The sequence below is a fragment of the Dermacentor albipictus genome, chromosome 4 (assembly GCF_038994185.2).
Source record: "Dermacentor albipictus isolate Rhodes 1998 colony chromosome 4, USDA_Dalb.pri_finalv2, whole genome shotgun sequence".
Classification (NCBI taxonomy): domain Eukaryota; kingdom Metazoa; phylum Arthropoda; class Arachnida; order Ixodida; family Ixodidae; genus Dermacentor; species Dermacentor albipictus.
In genome coordinates this window covers 175,790,866-175,813,599 of record NC_091824.1, presented here as the reverse complement: position 1 = coordinate 175,813,599, position 22,734 = coordinate 175,790,866, and the positions used below count along the sequence as shown (strand labels likewise).

The window sequence follows — 22,734 nt, the reverse complement described above, 5'->3', positions numbered from 1 at the left end:
CGTTTTTATTTCACAAGATGTCACCTACACGTGCAGATTTGCTCTGGCAGTTAACGTGAATCATTGTGAGTCAGTGTGGATAGAAGTCGACCGGCCATTCCTTAATCACAATAATAAGGACTTGATTCCTGGTTGCACTTATCGCTTACCGTCGTCTTCCCTAAACCATTTCTTGCTTTGTCTTGATGTCGTAATGACAAAGCTAACTTTTGAAAGTAGGGATGCACTGAGTGTAGGTGAAATTTTTATAATTGACATACCTGACACTGATGCCAGTTCGTGCGCAACTTACAACGCTGATTGTTTTAGGTTTTGAACCACACATTGAATGTCACACTTGACTGTCACACTAGATTATCCTCTCGGGGGGGGGGGGGGGTACGCTCACTGATCACGTGTTATCTAACATATCGCCATCGCCTTGTCGCGGGGTTGTTGATACTGACATAACGATCCTTTTCCAATTTTTCTTACATTTAACAAAAAAATACACGTGAACAATACCAGCTACTTTACTTCTGTATTTCGTTCAGGTACCTTTGTTGAAGCCACCAGTAAAACTGATTAGTCGCCAATTAATTATGCTTGATACCGAAGCAGCATTAAACAAATTTTACTCTTTATTTATTTATTCTCTTGCCGCCTCGACTAAGGCACTGCAAGATGTAGGGAAAATATAAATAGCCACACAACCCATGGATGACGGATGGTCTTTTAAAAAGTTTGAGGTGGAATAAAATCACATACAGAAAAGTAAACGTGAACCTTTTAATGCTAGACTGGCTAAACGATATAACAGGTACTGTAAATTATTGAACAATTTACCCAAACAGGCGAAAAAAAAAGGCACTACAAAAATAAATTTGACCAGGATAACCTCAAAAAGCAGTGGCAGCTACTGACCTCATTTCACTACAGCCATAGGCAAAATATATTACAATAATCTCACTCTTTCTGAGCCCAACAAAAGTGCTTATGCTTTCTCGGACTACTCTTCTTCCGTTCATACTAATAACGACCTACATGCGCAGTTGTATAATACTTTAAGCCGTACGACACAATCATTCTTCCTGTTACCAGCTGAACATCCAAATTAAGTGTTTTCCACGATTGCTTATATTAAAAATACAGGGCCTGGCTTAGATAAAGGTTGTGTAAGGCATTTAAAACTGGTTGCACATTTAGTTTCCGACACGCTCGGTAACATTATCAAGCTTACGTTTAAACACGGCTCATTCCCTTCATTTTCAGAAAACGCTAAGATTATTCCAGCTTTTAAGAAAGGCGACAAACAAACAGTTACTAATTACCGGCCAAGTGCAATACTTTCGTGCCTTGTTAAACTCGTTGAGTAATTTGCTAAGCGTCGTAATGACTACTTAAAGTTTAAGTTGCTAAAAAACAACCAATTTGATTTCCACCCTAGAAGTTCGGCTAATCTAGCTGTGCTGTCTCTAACAGACTATATAGAAAAATATATCGATTCGGGAAACTTATTCGGATCTGTTTTTTCAGACTTCACTTTTTGACACGGTTAACCATACCGTCCTGTTTAATAAATTTGAGTCTTATAATATAACCGGTCCTGTGCTAACATTCTTGACCGGCAATGCGCAGTGCATGTAGCAAATACTTTCTCTGTAAAATGATATATTAACCAAGTTGTACCACAGGGTTCAGCTCTAGGTCTTTTGCTTTTATTTGTATATATTAATGTGTCTAATGTCCTGCGAGAACTATACTACGATCCTGGTGGTGTATTTTATACTTCCCTCTAACATGTTACCTTTTGTGTTTCATTGATGTTGTTTTCATCCATGCTTGTTCTCGGGTTTATTTGAGGTCGCGCTTTTCATGTTTGCTTGATTTGAAATGGAGAAGACGAAGACGAAGAAGTGCGGAACGGTATATCTTGTTCTGTGGTTCTTCAAAGTTGTGCGCCTTCTGCATATCAGGAGCTTCCCCGAAGACGTCGTCCTCCAGAATGGAGGACGGAGGACCTCCGCGCCCTCATGGCAAGGCGAGCCCCGCGGCGATAGCCCTGTCCGTGGGAAACCACGACATCACCGACTATAGGCTTCCCGATTCATCTGACAGCTCAACAGCGGCAGAGATGGACTCGGACAGTGATTACATGCTAGTCCAATCGCGCCACTTGAAGCGCAAGCTTCGCCGGACGTCAGCAGGCAGTGATTCTACTCATAAAAGCAGATGTGACGAATGGGTCTTCTCCGTGGGCTACACCCCAACTACGGAAGGTACGAATATGAATTCGTTGAATAGACAATCACTGACCAAATACTTCGATCGAATAGCCTCAGAACATGTGAGAGAGATCCGCATTAATGCTCGGAAGAACATTCTGACGGTGGACGTGAATTCTCAACCAGTATTGGAGGCTTTGAAAGGCATTCAAGTGGTTGGCAACATCCCACTTCGCTCATTCCTAGCGTACGGCAAAGATACCTGCACTGGTGTGATATCAGATGTGGACATTGACATAAAGGATGACGACCTGCGATCTCTATTATCGTCGACAGTGCGAATCCTCGACATCAACCGATTCGGCCGCTCCCAGTGCATCAAGTTGGTGTTCGAGTCAGACTCTTTGCCAGCATCGGTCAAAGTAGGTTATGTGAGGCACTCAGTGCGTCCATATGTACCACGACCGTTACAGTGTCACAAGTGTTTCAAACTGGGCCACGTGAGTGCTGTGTGTAAGAATCCTACGTCGTGCCGAAGATGTGGTGGTGCTCATCAGGTAGACTCCTGTGAGACTGACGCCAGAGGAGAGGCTGGCAGAGGAGAGACTGGCAGAGGAGAGGCAAATTCTGAGAAAAGTGGTGAGAGAGAACTCCACGCACAAGGAGGCTGCCGATTCCGTCCGCAAGAAAAGGCGCCGGTTGCGGCAAAGGCGTCGCCGCTCCCAGAGCAAGCCTCGGGGTAAAGAGGCACTTCCTTTGAGTACTTGGATGCAAACCGTGCCACAGAGAGAGCAAGGCCGGCACACACAAGATGCGCCTCCCCCAGTATCTCCGCGCCCGTCAAGGAATGAGGCGTCATCCAACGTGCGTCCAACCTCTTCGGCTATTGAGTGGCCTTCGCTACCACTGAGGGCTTCCGGAGGAGATACTCCTTCGGCGCTCCCCAAGTGCCGGGAGGGTAATGAAAGGCTTGGAAATGAAAAGGTGATAGACATGCTTCAACAGCTAGTAAACACTATGCGTATATTACTCTCCGGATTGGCAACGCCAACTGCACTGTCGGTCGTGAAGGCGTTAGATGCTATGGAGCCGCTATTAGCGGCTCTAAAATAAGGGTGTTAATCATGGCTCTCACGATAAAAACTGGACATTGGAACAGAAGATGCATCATTCTGTTATAATGCAATGGAATGCTCGAGGTCTATGCGGCCGCATGTCTGACTTTAGGCAACGAGTATTCAAATACCGCTTCCCAGTGATCGTGATATGCGAGCCAAATCTCACGTCGGAATTTCGCCTTTCCGGATAAGTTAAGCTCTGGTCACGTGAAGATGGACCCAAGAGCAAAGTGTTAATGTGTATACGCAGTGACATGACGTTTGTGCGGAACGCGATCACTCCACATGACAGCGATGAATATGTGTGTGTGACACTAAAACATAAACTACATGTGTTTTCGATCATCGGCGCCTACATACCTCCTAGACCAGGACTTGAACTCTCTTATCTATCCACTGTATTACAAAGCTCCCCAGGCCCTCATGTTGTTATTGGAGACTTCAATGCTCATCATCCTTACTGGGGAAGTGCCGCAATGAACTGTCGGGGTAGGAACTTGATGGACTTCATAGACAGTGAAGGTCTGGCTGTCATCAACGATGGATCTCAAACTTACATCCGTGGCACTACCTACGGAAGTTGCTTAGACCTCACTATTGTATCTCGGAGCCTCCTGCCCTTAGTCAACTGGTGCTTGGACATAGAAACGCATGGGAGCGATCATATACCAACATATGTACAGATGAAGTGGTTTGTGCAATCAACTCAATCTGCTGTACGCTGCACTGATTGGTCCACATTCTCTACATCTGTCGAAGAGTACTGCGGAGACATCACTTCGCCATCTGATATAGAAGACATTATTGTATCATCAATGCAGAAGACAACTAAGTTCATCAGTGCACCTACATCCAGAACGGCGATTGATATTGAATATGAACGACTCCGAGCGATCTGTCGTAGAGCGGAAAGGAAGGTTAGGCGAACTCAATCGTCATTAGACCTTGTCTTATGTCGACGAGGTCAACGAAAAATACGGCGTCACCTTCAAAAAATGGGAAAACAACGGTGGATGACCTTCTGTTCATCTCTGGATCCTCGAAAGCCACTTTCCAGGATCTGGCAGGTAGTACGAAGCCTTCGTGCCCCTCCTCAGCAAAAACATCCTTTCCGTGCTCTAGCACTTCACCAATGTCTTACGGAAGTGCAGGTTGCCGAAGACTTCTGTAAGAGAGTAACCCGTACCGATGTTTCAGCATGTCCAACATTGCATCGACCCGTGCTACCTCCTAAAGATGATCGTCTTGACCTTCCTTTCACGATGCCGGAATTGGAAGCTGCACTTGCTGCTTCTAGACGATCTTCTGCCCCTGGACCTGACGGTATTTCGTATACTGCTCTGTGCCACCTTGGGATGGAAGGTCGGAAATTCCTGCTGTCATACTATAACGCCACGTGGTCATCCAGTACAGTCCCGAAGCAGTGGAAAACCAGCCATTTGGTGGCCCTCCTAAAGCCAGGAAAATCGCCTTACGAAATGTCATCTTACCGGCCAGCAGCTTTAGCTAGCTGTGACGGTAAGGTGAGGGAACGGATGGTACTCACTAGAATAGAATGGTTCATGGAAAAGAATGAGCTTTATCCTGAAATGATGACCGGATTTAGACGTGGCCGGTCGGCAATAGATGGGGTCATTGATCTCGTGTCCACGATCGAACACGAAAAAAAGCGCCACCGACTGGTAGGAGCACTTTTCTTAGACATAAAAGGAGCTTATGACAATGTACTGAACGAAGCCATTTTTGATGCCCTCAGTAATTTAGGCATCGGCGGCCGTCTCTACATGTGGATTGCAAATTACCTAGATGGTCGTACAGTCTTCATGTCCACGAATGCTGGCGAAACGACAAGACACGCTGTGGTCCGTGGAGTGCCTCAAGGAGGAGTTCTCAGCCCGACCCTTTTCAATGTTGCCCTTATTGGCCTTGCGGAAATAATTCCTGATACAGTACGCATCATTACCTACGCAGACGACATATGCATATGGGCATCCGCAGTCACGCGACCACAAATTCGTGCCAGATTGCAGCGAGCTGTTTCTTTAACGTTTCAGTACCTGCAGTGCCAAGGACTGCAACTGGCCCCAGACAAGCGCGCTGCGATAGCGTTCACACGGAAGCTTATGTGTTGGTATCCAATTATGATCAATGGAAATGCCATCCCATATGTCACCCACCACAAATACCTCGGCGTTGTCGTTGACCGCGGTGTTTCATGGTCGAAACATATGGCAATGTTAAAGAAAAAAATTAACTGGGCTTGCTAAAGTTTTTCGCTTTCTGGCCGGTATGAAATGGGGTTCATCTGAGCATTCGCTACTCCGGCTGTACCAGGCTCTCCACGTCGGATACATTCGGTATAGCCTGCCAGTTTTATCAGGTATGAGCCCGTCATGTTTGCGTACGCTGGAAAGTGCCCAGGCGCAGATGCTGAAAACATGTCTCGGTGTTCCACGTTGCACCTCAACCTACGGAACAATTGAGGAGGCTCGCGTCACCCCTTTACCTGTCTATCTACGATGCGAACCTCTTCGAGTATTCCTGCGACTGCTTTGCCGTCATGGACGTCATCCCTTATCGAAACTACCCGATATACGGCCGGACTCCACTTTTTCAAGAGCCGTTAAATGCCAAGCATCTGCCATACCAGCATACTTTGCCCCGGCTGACCTTCCACATATGCCCCCATGGGTAATGTCCAAAATACCGGTACGTCTATCTATTCGCGGAATTTCTAAAAAATCGCGAATACCTACCGTCGGCCTCAGACATTTAACACTTGAATATATGTCGAAAGAATATGACTCCTCGGTGAGCGTGTATACAGACGGCTCGGTCTCATCGTATGCGCCTGGTGCGGCTTTCGTCGTGCCTGCGCATCAAGTCATTCGACGGTTTCGTCTGCATAACAAGACGACTACAACATCTACGGAATTAGTGGCAATAAGAGAGGCCGTTCAATATATTGCGCGACAGCCTCCTTAAATATGGACAGTTTTCAGTGACGCAAAATCGGCTCTTCAACTACTTAGAGTGGAGTTGAAAGAAAGCGCTTGCAGAGTGTTGGCTCTTCAAACTGCCGAGCTCTACACTTTAGCGCAAGAAAACGGCCACCAGATCACATTTCAGTGGATTCATAGTCACTGTGGTATACAGGGCAACGAACTGGCCGACGCCGAAGCGAAGAAAGCATTCGAAGAACGAGAGTCACTGCTTTCAATTCCTTTTTCAAGAGCGGACGCCAACTGTCTCCTCTCCAGTGTCTTCCGAAAATTGACAGCAAAGCACTGGGACAATCCGGATAATCGCCACAGACGACTCCAGAGATTGGACCCCACCATGAATTTTAGGCTACCACCGAAAATTCAACGAAGCTATGCCAGTCTTCTGCACAGACTAAGGCTGGGGGTAGCGTTTACGCGCGGATACGTGCACCTCATGCGACGCACCGAGTCTCCACACTGCGAGGTGTGCAATGTGACTGAGACTATAGGTCATGTGCTTTTTGACTGCCCTAAGTTTCTGGAAGAGTGTGATAGGTTGGTCAAGGACCTTACGCGTCTCGACAGCGCACCGTTGTCGGAGGACGTTATTTTAGGCCCTTGGCCAGACGCTCAGTCGAGTTTCAAGGCCATCAAGGCATTACTGAACTTTTTAAAAATTACGGGCCTGGACTGCAGACTTTGAGCATGCCAAATTGCTTGCCATATGTTCTACATCTTCCTTCTATCGTCTTCGTCACCCATCATGCACCGCTTTCTTCCCTCTTTCTTTCCCTCTTCCCCTTCCCCCAATGCCGAGTAGCTGGCTAGAGGAATATACCTCAGGCCGACCTCTCGGCATTTCGTGTCATTAAACTTCTTTCTCTCTCTCTCTGATTTAAAATGAAATATCTAGTAACGTATTAATTTTTCGATGTTATTCGATAATAGCGTTTATTGGCTGTCTGTAGGTATCACCCTCAATGTTTAGTAAACGTGCTGTTGTATTATTAACCGAGGCTCCCACTACAGTTCTCTTACTTTGGGAACCTCGTCTGCATATATTTGTGATGTTGTAACTATTTTTTCGTAACCAATAAATATGAATCTGAATTTGAAAAGGTGTTTGGTTCAGTAGAGATACCAGCAGTCATGGAGGCGTCGCGCAAGCAAGGAGTACAAGAAGCATACGTGACTATGTTGGGAAATATCCACAAAGAATCTACAGTTACCTTAATTCTCCACAAGAAAAGTGGAAAAGTACTTATCAAAAAACGGTTCAGGCAAGCAGACTGTGTCTGCTTGCCTGGTTATAATGCTACACACTGGATGCTTGGAAGACGTCTTCAACCTATTAGACTGGTAAGGATTAGGAGTGAGGATCAACGGAGAATATTTCTATAACCTTCGATTTGCAGATGACATTGTCCTGTTCAGCAATACTGAGGATGAATTGCAACATATAATTCATGTCTTCATCCGAGGGAATGTAAGGGTAAGGTAGAATATGAATATGCAGAAGACAAATGTAATTTTCAATAGCCTGGTAAGGAAACAAGCATTCATGATTGCTATTCAGCCCATGGAGCTGGCGCAGGAATACGTTTACCTAGGTCAATTGCTCACAGGGAACTCTGATTATCAGAAGGAAATTTATAGAATAAAAAATAGGTTGTAGCACATACGGCATGTATTGCCAAATCCTGACTGGAAGCTCATCACTCTCGTCGAAAAGTGCACAATCATTACAATTTACCGGTATTAGCATGCGGGGGAGAAACTTCGAAGTTAACTAAGAAGCCCGAGAACAAGTTAAGGACAGCGCACAGAGCGACGGAAGGAAAGGCTAGGCGTAACCTTAGGAGACAAGAAGAGAGCGGTGTGGATCAGCGAGTAAATTGGAATAGCCGATATTCTAGTTGACATGAGGAGAAAGGAAAAAGAACGGGGCTGAGCAGGCCACTTAATGCGTAGGGCCGATAACCGGTGGACCATTAGATCTGAAGAATGAGTCGAAAGGGAAGGAAAATGCAGTCGAGGACGGCAGCAAATTATGTGGGGTGATAAGATTCGGAAATTTGCAGGCGCAAGTTGGGACCAATTAGCGCAAGATAGGCATAATTGGAGATCGCTGGGAAAGGCCTTCGTCCTGCAGTGGGCATAAAAAATAGGCGACTGCTGACGATTATATAAAATACGGCTGTACGCAGTGTTTAGTGCTCCTATTTAGTGATGGCTCGAATAGATGCTGAAGTTGCGCCACACGAAGACAGTTCGTGCAACCAAACGGCGTTTCGCTTCAGCCCCCACCTCGCCACAGATACAGTCTTATTATTATTTTTTTAATGCCACCGCTATCGTGTGACAGGCGTGGTTCGAGGTCGATCGAGTTTCTGCCATTCGTGCCGCGAAAACGCAGTGACACAAGGTTTTCGCCAAAGCGCTCCTGTCAGGCTCCAAGCGGTGTTTGCTGTATCTGGAAAACGTGTTTGCGCGCTGTTGTCCTTGGCTGGAGAGAAGAAACGAAAGCGGAACGCAGCAGTGAGCGCTTTTGTCGAAGTGCCGAAGCGGCGCGTGCCAGGAATACGTAGCAGTTAGAACTTCGCCTTTGCTGTGGTAGGAGGAGCGGAACACCGTCTTTGTGGCAGTGCAGTCAAAGGCCGTGTTAAATGCGACGAAGAAGAAGTGAGCTGCAAAGCTTTAACCTCAAGGTCACAGAAACGCTTTCAGGTTACACTGCCTCGAGCTTTTCGCTAACCTTATTTCACACGGACAATAGATAACGTATGCAAAAAGAATCAAGAAACGTGAACCCAACGTGCAAACGACGCGTAATATTGCGGTTGCGCCTGAACCGCGCTTCCTAAGAGCAAGAGCTTCGCTCACTTGGTTTCCGCAGGTACTGTGTCGCGAAAAGAAAGACGGAGGCTGTTTTGCGCGGGTAGACACGACGCAATTTGGCGACGCCGTCGCCACGCGGAAGCCCACCGACAACAAACGCAAGAGCTGCGTTCCCGGCCCCGATTATAGTGTGAATGCACGATTATATGGCACTGCCTCCAGCACACAAGCTAGAGGTCAATGGTGTCGACGTCTTTCTAAGGCGCACCCGTTTCGTTGAAATTCGCGGCGGCAAGCACTATTTTTCTGTCGTACATTATTAAGGACCACACCCTGTCCATGAAGATATGCTCGTATTTTTTTAATACCAACGCGTTTTTTTCCCGCAAAAGCACCGCTTTCCGATGAGTTCTAAATTATGTACACTGGCTTAGTGTTGGACAGCTGACATCTCTGAGCCTCAAAAATATGTTAGTGATTGGTATCCATAAACTTCGAAGCACACCGAGCACCTCAGCGTTCATGTTCCCGTGCGGTCAGCGTTCCGCCAGCGTATCATCGGTGAATCATGAGCGTTGCCTTCGGCGCGCACCGGGGTTGGTGCTAATCTCAGTCCAGCTCATCGCCGGCTTATCTCCTGGCGGACCTGCGAGCACGGTGTCGAGACATGTGCCACCCGATTCCATTATCCCCAAGGCGCACCATTAGAAGGGTGCGAGAACTCCGTTATAAAGCTTCGTTGTTCTTGACGTACCAGCTTCTCGAATTGGCGTACATCTGCGAAGGTCTCTTTTTGGCAAGCCGTAGATAGCGGGAGCAGAACGATTGGTGTACAGCGGTTGGTATGTACTCGCATATTCTCGCCCTTTTCTCGCGGAAAAGTTCGGGGCTGCGAACGTTCTAGGTGCCAAATAGAAAAACGGGCTCTCATAACGGCCGCTGTGAACGCAGCCAAAATATTATTTTCACATGGTACTTGCCTTTTTCACAGCTTGTACACGAGCAGGTACTGCAAATAACTTACTTGTAGGCGCTAGCTATACCTAGACTCACTAAACGGATAAATAATGTGGCTCCGGCCTTACCTATGCAGAAGCGGTATCAGCATTCACGCGGAACAGACTACTGTCTCTGTAGCAATTTTCGAGGGTGCGATGACTGCTCGACGAAAAAAAAAGTCATCACTTGAAACTTTTTCATGGCCAATGTTGGGGGTGCGAGCTTTTCGGGAGTAAATACGGTAGAGGCTTGTTTTTTATAGGGAAATTCCTAACTAGATGCTATTCGATATGAGCTTTTGCAGGCCCATTTTGACCTTCCTAGTCGGGTCCTCGTCAGTTTTAGCTTATTGAGCGCTGCACTTAAGTAGCGTCTCCATTTTAGGCTATTGTATGTATAACGGCCGAGGACCACTGCAACGCTCTCTTTGTAGGCAGGCACAATGGCGTTATTCTTTTTTTCTGAGTAAGGAGTGAATCCCTTTTTGCTCGCCGTCCGGGCGCTTGCCGACAGCCAGAATCGCAAATTCACGATAGATTCCGAAGGCTCTCGCACACCCTTCGTCTTGCACATCATTTTCGATCAAGCCATCGACTGCCGAAAGCGTAGTCGGGCTGGTTGCTTTTCATGATTGAGATCAGACCCAGACTTCGTACTTTGTCTTCACCGGCGGTTAGCTTGTAAGCTCGCAAGCCGCGTGGAAGTCCCAGGAATAGCATGCACTAACAGAGCAATCCAGTGTGTTGTGACGTCATGATGCAACCATTTCCTGGGTACGGAAAATGAAGCTGGTTCGTAGAATCAAGTAGCGAATTATTCGAGGCGCCCTGGCGCTTGCCAGCATCATTTTTAAGGCTTAGAGGTTCTGTACGTTCACTTAACGCAAAGAGGTAAAAAAATGACGAGTCGAATATGACATATCCGTATTTCAAACATGACGATGTCCATCCACTGACCTATGGGTACTTCATTGTCCTGGCCTTTTAGCTAAGCAGGCTACACCGATGCAGTTAGCATTAAGATGCTTTCTCGCGTATTCGATGGATCGAGCGGATTTCTTGAAGGCATCTCGTAAACGTGCGATGTGCCATATATCTTGAAATTTGCTCTCGCATTTGAAATGGACGGGAATACCTAACATTTTCTGGATTAATTCCCATAGTCGTAAGAAACCGCGTTGACACGATTGACCTCGGAGAAAAGTTTAGGAAATTGGTTCAGGCAGCGGCGAACAGAGGCCAAATGATTTCGCGGTAAAGCGTGTCCTGCAGCAAGTTAGTCCATGTTGATTACCTTATGTACAACCAGTGGCATCAGGGTGACCGGTACCTTCAAAAAGAAACTGAATTTCAACGGTATGCAGCGACATCAAGTGCAAGAAAGAAAAAGAAAATCGACCTAACACGTCTCACAGAGGCGTAGTCTTACTGTGCCCTTGCCTCATCATATAAAACCTATTAGCCTGTCTTACTGGGCTTCACTTGAACTATTGATTGATATGACCGCAACCATGGAGCCAGTTTTCGCGATGTACTTAGTTTCCCATCCCGAAACCCAGAAATCGAACGCAGGCCACGCCAAGCAGACCGGAACACATTATGCAGGCCACCTACGTTCCGAAGTAACGCTCAATGTTCAGCAGCCTGTAATTCCCACATAGGCCGCTCCAAAAGTATAAATTAAGCGCTATTTGTTAAACGTTTCTTACTTCGAGTTTCGCTGAGTTGCCTTTTTTGGTTGAAGCCAAACTCTCCATTGATATAACGTTCAGTTTAGTTCCGGCACTAGTAACGACGAATACTCGCTCATGAATATCTCATGCTTAACGATGTCATGCTTTCCATCAGCATAACCTCCTTATTTAAGGATATTGTCAGACTGTCGTGACGATTAGGAACCCCACTTTGCCGAAACAGTTAATGACAAATTTAAATCGCCATTAGTCGAACTTTTGCCTAGAAAAAGAAAGCTCAATGGCAGCGACAAGAACACTCGTCGGTCGTCGAAATCCGATTTAAGGGGATCAAGTGCGTCGGCTATTTATATACTTATACATGATCCATCGTAAATTCCAATGTAATCGCTAGCGGTTGTGCATGTTCGAGAATGAACGCTGCTGCTTGCGTTGCGTGCTCAATAGGATTGCAAAGGCTTTTTCACCATAGAATCGGTACCAGCATTCTGGAAATTTCGGATGAGCGTAGGTACCCGAGTGCCGCACCGAGCGACAACGTTGTAACAGTGGCGAGATGGTGAAAAACGGCCACCGGAAAAACAAGCAACGATCGTGTGCCAATATGACGGTCCAACCAACACCGAAAGGAAAGACATTCCGTCTGGCATTCGGATTCTTTAGCGAGATAATCACACTCGTAGTTTTAAAACGATGGACCAAAGTATTTGAATACAAAAGATTTTAGCAACAAAAACACGATCACAAAAAAGTAAGGACTAAAAAAGTAAGGCAAGGTCGACGAAGAAATGCTGACAATCATTTCTATTTCCTCTTCTCAAATGTACTGTTGTGCAGGAGCTTCAGTACCAGCAGCGTGTACTAATAAGAGATAAGAAATCGTAAAAAAAAAAGAACTGCTACATGCTGCTCAGACTGCAAAGGCGGCTACTGTAACTTAAAGCAAGTAGACTGAATGCGGCAATGGCGTCATGGCTCCATAATGTGGGAACACGCTTACAGTTCATAATGTAGCAGAACCATTCGCTAGTCTTACTTTAGTGCAAATAAAAACACCCTTGAAAGTGTAAGTGATCCCAATAACTTATTTAATGCATGCGTTTACCACATAAGAGATATGCAGTTTCGGACGAGATAAAATTGCGTATTAGTGCTGTGTTCACAAATAGACCATGAAGTATAGCGACCCTTGTACGTTTCTTGCTGCGTACTATGACATCGTTAAGTGACAGTATCTGAAACATGCCCGAAACTGGGGCACCATCTGTCGCCGAGAGTCAGCCAGGCCGCTCGCCGGCCTCGCTCTAGCAGGCGACTAGTCGGCGTGAGCCTTTCCTGGGTAACACTTGAAGCGAGGTTTGCACTTTCCGGGCGATCGCCTGGTAACCGTCCGGCGGGCGGTGAAGTAGCGTGTCATCGGCTCCGTCCTGGTGTAGGCCGGCCAATCTGCGGTGCTGCGTTCGTGGCGACCACGCTTTTGAGATAATTGTGCCAAGACACGCGGACGAAGAAAACGTGGGCGCAGCACAAGCGCCGCTGGTCAGCGGCAGAGTGTATTCAGACCCTGACATATATGTAGAGACGCACGAGATCTCTTATCGGTGCTTAAACAACCAGCAACCATGAAATCGTGCGTAAAGAGAGAAAGACCATCAAGAAAGGCCGGAAAATCATCCAGGAAGCACAGAAAATTCATGCAACTTGCAGTGTAAGCACGCTGTACACCTTAAATAGCTCCCGAACCACCCCTCGGGCTTGGTGAAAGAGCAGTCCGGGGATCGCATGCGCTGTTGTGAACATCGCAGCCAAGTTTTGCAGTCGTGCGCAGCGCGTGGAACTCGCAAGCGGAACGCGAAATCCCCTTTCTCTCAAACGCTCTCTTTTCAACAGAAGCGTGTTGCTTTATTTCTTAATATAGCGGATTCCCATATGCAGCTACTATTGGCCAATAGCTGACGTCAATCAAGATGGGCGTTTGGCTTAGTGTATTTTTTCCTACTGTTACTGTGTATATTTATTTAAAAAATTAAATTATGGGGTTTTACACGCCAAAACCACGATCTCTTTATGATGCACGCCGTAGTGGGGGATTGGATTGGAAAAACTTTAATAAAAGTCCTGCAGGACGCACGTCAGCGCGCCGTGGGCGTCTCCCACGCAGGGACCGACAGGGAATACCTGGCGGCCGCTGCGCGAGCCTGCTGGACGGCCCATTGCTGGTCTTGTATGAGCGGGCTGCTTAGGGTCTTCTCCCACTTGTCGGAGGTAGAGTCGGGCGGAGCGTTTCTGCACTCCCAGAGCACGTGTGCGAGTGTCGCCGTGACCCCGCACGAGGGGCACGCATCGTCTGGGTAGACGTCCGGGTAGATTATGTGTAAGGTGGCCGGGTTTGGATAGGTATCCGTCTGTAATAAGCGTAGCGTTAGCGCCTGCGGCCTGTTTAGTTTGGGGTGCGGGGGCGGAAAGAGGCGTCGTCCCAAGTAAAAGTGTTTGGTTATTTCATTGTAGGTTATTGGGGCATCCCTGTTCGCCTCCAACTCATCGAGACGTAGTTGCCCGGGGGTGACGGCGCGGTCGGTAAGCGCGCGCGCAGCGTCGTGGGCTGTCTCGTTGAGGTTGGGCGGGGCGCCCGGAATCCGACCCAGGTGGGCGGGAAACCAGATGACGGTGTGGTGTTTGAGGGTGCTTGGATCAGCGCCGCGGAGGATGCGTAATGCCTTGACGGAGATGACTCCTCTCTCGAACGCTTTGATGGCTGGTCTCGAGTCGCTAAATATTGTGGTTCGCTTATCGTCGAGCATTGCCAGGGCTATGGCCACTTGCTCCGCCACCTCGGGATCACGTGTGCGTACCGTGGCGGCGTTTAAAGTTCGTTGCGAAGACGAGACCGCTACCGCGGCGAAGGCTCGGTTGCATCGGTAGGCGGCGGCGTCCACGAAAGCGACGTCATCCGCTTTCTTGTTTACTCGTTTGAGGAACGCGGTGGCCCGGGCTTGGCGCCTGCCTCGATTGTGTTCCGGATGGACGTTTCGCGGAATGGGCGCGACCGTGATCAGGTCGCGGAGCTCGCGGGGAACCGGCGTAAGCTCCGGTGGATCCTGGGTGTTCAGTGGGAAGTACCCGAGCTCGCGCAAGATGTGACGGCCGGTCTTCGTCATCGTCAGGGGACTCCCGAAATTTTGACTACCTGGGGTTCCATAAGGTGCCCCTAAATCTAAGTACAACGGGTGTTTTCGCATTTCGCCCCCATGGAAATGCGGCCGCCGCGGCCGGGATACGTGTATATACTTATTGACGAAGTTTACCAAGTTTTAATAAACAGGCTGAAGTAAGGGAAAATCGTTGAAATTTCAGTAAGTACGCACTTCCGGAAGAAGCCGAGCTCACGCTCGGCCGCGTTCGCCCGTGTAGGAATCGGCGTCACAGGCGTCAGGTCTCGTTAATTTCGACTCGTTTTGAACGCTCCTCCAGCCCCGGACCACGCGAAACTTTTAAGTTCAGACCACACGCACTATAGCTCTTGCCAGCGCGCGCTCACTCCTGGTCCTGGTTAGACTCATTGACAAACATTTTGATAGCGCTTCAGAATGCGCAAGTTGGATGTGGCTACAATCCGTCGGACAAGCCAGTGAAGGTCAAAGCCGGGCCGCACGACGTAGCACGGCCAGACGACTATACGAGCGCGAGCACGTATCCAAGCCCTGTCGTGCACAAAGCAAATACTGCGCACTACAGTTGAATAGGCGCCGGTCTGCTGTGTACCGTAATACCGCGGCCGCTAAGCGCATTAAGCGCGTAATAAGCGCTAATGAAGCGCTAAGCGCGTTATCGTGACTGCGCCTAAGCGCTTGGCTTACATTTGGATAACGTTTGGCGCGTCGTAGGCCCCAAAATCGGAAGTAGTAGCGTATGTACGCTAACATCCAAAATCAAATTTCAACTGCGCGCCACGGTGACGATCAGTAAGCGGAACTTTGTTGGCACAACCGGCTCCGCCGCAGCCTTCGCAGTGCAAGGCATTGAAGAAGGAGCGGAAGCATCGCGAAGGGCATGTTTGATTGACAATAACTCCGCTTCTGCTGAACGCATTCTAGTACTTTTCGTGGCAGAGTATTTCTAAAATAGCCTATTTTAACTTCAAATCCATTTGTCCCCTTCGAGAAATAGCGGTTCAGGGTCCCTTTAAACGCAGCCCGACCAAAGGCTATCGAACAGAAGGTGCTGGTGTTTTGTACTTTGTTTATTTGTTTGTTAATAGAGGATGGGTCTGATGACACTTCAACGCACCTTGGATGCTAATACAAAGAATGGAAGCTGGGAGAAAAGTATATCATCTTGCTACAACACTGACTGGGGGCGCAATTCCACGTTCACGTAACAAAACATGGGTTACTCGCCATGGCTGCTTAGTGGCTATGGTGTTATTCTGCTAAATACGAGGTCGCAGGATTGAATCCTGTTGTGCCATTACCACAAGCCCGGATCCCGAATCTGCAAGATGCAGAATCTATCCTGCGAGTGCCATAATTCTCCCTTCACAAGTCAAGATGCTGCGCCTTCGTGCGGGAGAAGCCTCGGCGGAGAAGCGTGTTTTGACGTGTCCGCGTGTGCCCGACGGCCCGGCGCCGCACCTCCCTTGCCGGGAGGTCACCGCGCGCGCGAACTTTGAACCGAGTGGCCAGCGCGGTCGCTGGTTGGACCCCTCGGACGACCGTCGTGTGCTGACTTTGTATTGGGCCGTTTGAGTGACAATGGTCCTCGGGGATTATAAAAGCCGCGACAGGCCGCCTCGAAAACAGGATCTGCCGACCCCACCGGGAGAGAGTGTCGCTCCCGACTGGGGTGAGATGTGTAACGCGTTTTCGCCGGACGTCGTCGTGCGAGAACAGTCGCGTTTGTGTGAGCTCTCGGCCCCAGTGCCGATCCGTTTATGTCCTGTATGATAACCTGTATATAATGTATAAAGTCCCTTTTGTTATTCTCATCGACGCCAGGCTCGGAGTCTTCGCTACCAACGCTCTGTCACGAAACGGGTGAAGAGCGCTACGGGACCACAAAGCCGTAATCGTGGTGCAGCGGTGCAAGTTCGTAACACTGGCGGCAGCGGTGGGATGTCGTAACACTGGTGGCACCGGTTGGAAGTTCGTAACACTGGATGGCAGCTACGGGATTGACCGGCATCAGCTACCTCGGCGCGGTGAGTGCCTGAAGTTTACCTCAAACACCAGACTTTCTCTGACACAGGTTATAGTAGCTTAGGGAAGGATTTGGTGTTGCATTGTGATAACCTTGTGTGTTTCAAGCCTAGTAAGAGTGTTTTGAAAACCAGGGGATGCTGAGGGGGTAAACAGGGCAGTGTGTGAAATACTTGCATATGTCTTACTAGTAGTGTTATAGTAGCGTACGGCAGGTATATTCAAAAAGGGTAAACAGCAGGAGGACAGTGTGAACGATGGAGAAGTACAAGGTGAAGGAACTTCTCGAAATTTGTGAGGAGTTGGGCATTGAGTTGGGCTTAACCAAAAGAAAGAATGCGATCCTTGAGGTCATGAGGACTGAGGACGTAACGGCTGAGGAAGCCGCAGAGGCCTTGGCGGGTATCAATGAACGTCGCGAAGAGGAAAAGGAGGAAAGGAGAGAACAGCAACGTCGCGAGGAGGAAAAGGAGGAAAGGAGAGAGATGCGTGAGCACGAGCTTAAAATGAAAGAGTTGGAGACCCGAAATAGCTCGCCAGCGCCTAGTCTCACTTCTAATGTTCCCAGTATACGCGATCAACTTCCACCCTTTGTCGTCGGAGAGGATATGGCCAAATACCTCGTGAAATTTGAGCACGTGTGTGAACGGAATAGCATTGAGCGATCCCTTTGGGCACAGAATCTGTTAGCCTTGCTTCCTGGGGAGGCATCAGACGTAATAACTTGCTTATCGAAAGAGGCGTTTGAGAGCTACAGTGATGTGAAGGAAGCGCTACTGCGGAAGTACAAATTGTCGCCCGAAGCTTTCCGGCAGAGGTTCCGGTATGCAAAAAAGGGTAAGGAGTCGAATGTTGACTTCGCGTTTCGTCTAAAAGCCGACTTGGTGGAATGGCTGAAGGGCGAAGAGGTTTTCGACGACCGCGACAAAATTGTCGAATGCATCGCGTTGGAGCAGTTCTACCGTTGCATTGATGAGGATGTCCGGCTCTGGCTGCAAGATAGGCTAAAGGAGGTTAAGCTAAACAAGGCAGCAGAGTTAGCGGAAGAGTATTACACCCGCCGCAGCTTGCACAGCAAGGCAGTGCGCGTAGAAAAAGCTGATAGAAGAGATGGGTTTTACGGGAAGCCCGACGAACGGAAGGAAATCACGCGTCGCGAGTTTCGGGACGACGAATCCCTTACCAAAGAAACTGTAAGGGAAGGACAGAATGCATCTCAGAATGATGACGATGGTCCGAAACAGCGAAACGAAATGACGCGTTCTTTTGAAAAACGGAAACCGTTAACCTGCTACAATTGCAAAAAGCAAGGGCACATCGCTGCAAGCTGCCCAGAGAGAATTGCTTTTGCAACGATACAGGAAACTCACAAGAACATACGTCTATTGGAGCCCTATGTGCAGGAAATTAAGGTAAACGGCAAGAAGTGCCGAGCACTGCGGGACTCTGCAGCAACTATGGACGTTGTTCACCCGTCTTTCGTCTCCTTGAGTGATTTTACGGGAGAGTGCGTTAGGATACGGCAAGTGGCCGAGAAGGAGAGTGTCTGTTTACCGATCGCAACGGTTATCATTGAAGGAGAGTTTGGAAAACTTAACACCGAAGCCGCTGTGTCAGCCGCCCTCCCGGAGCAATTTTCCTACCTCTTCTCAAATAGCTCGGAGCAGCTGCTGAGGGATCAGGGCAAATCATTCTTTGCCGACGTGGCGTACATGGCCCCCACGCGATCCAAAGCGCGCCCGCTGTCGAGGGAACTTGACTTAGTGTCGGTGAGCGAAAGGCGGTGCGGCACACGGACCGATCACGGTAACTTGAGTGGCGAGCAGTCACGGGAGAGGCAGAGCTCGGAGGCTGGCCTAGACGAGCGGGTCCTGGAGGTGAGTGGGAGTGACGCGTGCAGTGCTAGCCGCGATAGAGACGCGACGCCGCAATTAGGCGACGCGGGCTCCACGCTCGCTCCGGTTTCCGCCAGCTGGCAGGAGCAGGCTGCAGTTGAAAGGGAAACTCGGATTCGCGAACAACAGGAAGATTGCTCACTAGCCGATCTGAGGAAGAGCGTCAAACGGGGAGTGAAAAAAAAAGAGGTTTCATTTGGCAAGGAATCTGGCTTATTGTACCGCCGCTACACGGATAAGCAGGGTCGCAAATATAAGCAGCTTCGGATTCCGCGAAAATATCGCCGGGAAAAATGAATGACCTCATTTGCTTCCTCAGAAGTATGTTTTCGGTCCAAAGCGATTTCAAGGGGACCATTCTATTTGTAATTATTTTGCTGATTATTAATTGTTTCTATTTTGTTATGTTGATGATTTGAAAACTGATTGTTTAAGCCTTGTGTGCTAGATCGTACACCTGCCTCTTGTTGCAGCGGGAGAAAAAAGGGGAAAACAATTTAGTTAGGTTGATTTGAATTATGGCCTTGTCTGGTGTTTGACGGGAGACAGAGGGCACTTGTTCGTGTTGGGTGTTGCCTTTTGCCGGTCGGTTTTGCAAGCTGCAGAACGACCAAGCGGGACCAGTGGCGAGAAGCAAGGTCTTAGGAACGACCCGAGCGGAGCTGGTCAAGGTGCCTTGGCGACGACGTGGTGAGCAGAGCTCCTGTCCTGGCGAGTCGGACCTGGGCACGTGAGGTTACCTGGCGTCCCGACACTGGACGTGAACTTGGACGAGCCTGACGAACGTGCGCGCCTGGCATCCGAGCCACGTGGAGGCAGCTCGTCTTCCCGGCGCCTTATCTGAGGGCGGGGATGCTGTTGTGCCATTACCACAAGCCCGGATCCCGAATCTGCAAGATGCAGAATCTATCCTGCGAGCGCCATAATTCTCCCTTCACAAGTCAAGATGCTGCGCCTTCGTGCGGGAGAAGCCTCGGCGGAGCAGCGTGTTTTGACGTGTCCGCGTGTGCCCGACGGCCCGGCGCCGCACCTCCCTTGCCGGGAGGTCACCGCGCGCGCGAACTTTGAACCGAGTGGCCAGCGCGGTCGCTGGTTGGACCCCTCGGACGACCGTCGTGTGCTGACTTTGTATTGGGCCGTTTGAGTGACAATGGTCCTCGGGGATTATAAAAGCCGCGACAGGCCGCCTCGAAAACAGGATCTGCCGACCCCACCGGGAGAGAGTGTCGCTCCCGACTGGGGTGAGATGTGTAACGCGTTTTCGCCGGACGTCGTCGTGCGAGAACAGTCGCGTTTGTGTGAGCTCTCGGCCCCAGTGCCGATCCGTTTATGTCCTGTATGATAACCTGTATATAATGTATAAAGTCCCTTTTGTTATTCTCATCGACGCCAGGCTCGGAGTCTTCGCTACCAACGCTCTGTCACGAAACGGGTGAAGAGCGCTACGGGACCACAAAGCCGTAATCGTGGTGCAGCGGTGCAAGTTCGTAACACTGGCGGCAGCGGTGGGATGTCGTAACACTGGTGGCACCGGTTGGAAGTTCGTAACAATCCCCACCACGGCGGCCGCATTTCGACGGGGGCGAAAACACCCTTGGGCTTAGATTTAGGTGCACGTTAAAGAACCCCAGCTGATCGAAATTATTCCGGAGCCCCCCACTACCGCATGCCTCATAATCAAATCGTGGTTTTGGCACCTAAAACACGAAAACTCATTTTTTTAAAGCAAGACATACGGAATTTTACTCCTAATTATTTGATTAAATGAGGTTCGTGTGCGTCAGCATTTCTTCGCTGTTACTCTAGTTACTGCACTACTCACCAATGCGAAGTGAGAATAGCTCCAACGAGCATACACCGACTGCTGTATTTATGTACCATCCGCTTCCGCTGGGTGATCTATTAGCGTAGAAAATTTGGAGTGGCCTCCTCTCGCGAGTGACGACACGGCCAGGACGCCGCTCGCTCCGGCTCGCTCGGCTGCCGTGCGAGCTTGTTCCCTTCGTGTGTGCTAGGAGTATTGGCGGCTTGGGCCACACATATTGAAGGATATGTCGGCTTCTTTCTGCTGCCATGCCTGAACCAGAGTTCCTTCTTCAAAAGCGCGTGAGTCGAGAAAATTTGCGGCGTCAATATCGCAAGCTATGTAGCGTTGAAGGGGTCTACTGGTTTTGCAATGCATATATGCGCCGTGTCTGTCCACAAATTTTGCGTAAAAGGAATGTCTCCGAATTCAACACGCGAAGTTGTGTATGACGCTTTGCTAAACAGTTAACATTTCCTTAGTACTTAGCTATGAGAAATATTTCATTCCACATGGAAGAAAATACTTGGTGTTTGGTGTCTACATGTTATCCGTGTTAGAAAGGCACTGCCCAGCGAAGCTGCCATCATTATTCTTATTACTCTGGTGAGTTTTTATAGTCAAATATGGCCACTTTAATATATATAGAGTGGTTACATGTATAGTTAATTCACAAATTTCATAGTGGCAATCACCTGAAAGAAAATTTTGTGGTTAAGATCGAGAGCCAATCAGTTGAAAGCCATGAAATGATTCATGATGGTCCTCAGTAGGCTTTATCGAAAATATGGCACACCCCTCACTCAACTGTAGCAACCGACTGTCGTTATGGCGAGGCACGCATTGTTCGCGAAAGCCATCAGTTAACTACAACTTCGAATTGAAACCACGAAGCCGTTCTTTACACCACCAATTCAATGCCTAAAGTATAATCGAGGTACTAAGGGTGCCTAGAAAAGAAAAAAAAGCAAGCACCTTCTTCCTCGCCATGTCTTGATCTAGCATTGTTTAGTTATGAACGGATAACTATTCGCTTCACGAGTAAATAAAAGAAAACCTCGCGAACCTTCATAGAGGGGTATACTGTAAGAGTTCGTCTAGGAGACTGTCAATTTCGGCCACTGCTGACTGGATGTATTTGTACGAGCGAGGAGGAGACGAGCGGCCCTAGCCAACCAGCAGCGGCCGAAATGGACAGTCCACTAGGTGGACTCCTAAAGAATACCCCCACAGGAAGACACCACAAGTCTTGCATATTTCACTTGATTTTTTACTCTTCAGCAGCGAATTATGACATATTCAATATGTCCCATACTACTAATCAATGACGCTTCGGCTTCTTTCTGGCTGCAGCCATACGACCCACAAGGCATATATCACTAAAATATTTGGGCCGAGCGGCCTGTGTCAGTTCGCCAAACAGGTTCGTCATGTATATTCCTCAAGCAACAAACACTAGTAAATTGCTCAAGTGAGTTGAGCGTGTAGCACCAAAACGGGAATATATATTGGTACATTCCTTTTTGTATTCTGCAAACAGCTGTAAGCCTCAATTAGCTTTACTTCAAATTACCGCCACTTAAAATAAACACGTGAAAAACCGCCTAATTTTGAGAAGCAGTTGAGGAAGTAAGTGGTGCTGGGAGAATCTAAACTGCCGTGCTAATGCTCGTGTTACTGCCGATCGTTTCTTTGAAGAAGTGCAAAAATTCGATATTATATTATGAACTACTCGTCGTCAGCAAACCTATTTTCGCGGAATAAAACCAAGGTAACTGTTGTAAAAGTCATATAAAGCCACCGTTTGGGACATACTTGTCGCACCGCGGCAGGCATGGTACCCCCCCCACATAACTGGATTCTTACATGCTATATTTTTGCGGTTGGGGGGTGGATGACGCGCAGTCTCGTGGGGCGTGGGAACGTGCTTGTTTGTTGCTGACGGAAAACGACGTCTAGTTCTTTCGAGAGCGTGTCGGCTCCCGGCGGATATGGGCAGCGGGA

The 22,734-nt window shown here is 48.6% G+C and overlaps 1 protein-coding gene across 4 annotated transcripts in view; it reads right to left on the bottom strand.

Annotated features, from left to right (window-relative positions):
* LOC135919824 (para-nitrobenzyl esterase-like) overlaps positions 1 to 22,734 on the bottom strand; it is a 79,002-nt gene that overhangs the window by 23,434 nt on the left and 32,834 nt on the right. Inside the window, exon 7 of one of the 4 annotated variants that reach the window (XM_070537856.1) lies at positions 12,908 to 13,290. The exons of the other annotated variants lie outside the window; for them this stretch is intronic. Coding sequence (XP_070393957.1) covers positions 13,152 to 13,290 — 139 coding nt within the window. The 3' untranslated portion in view covers positions 12,908 to 13,151. Of the gene's footprint in view, positions 1 to 12,907; positions 13,291 to 22,734 lie in introns of those variants that run through there. 4 annotated transcript variants of the gene reach the window in all.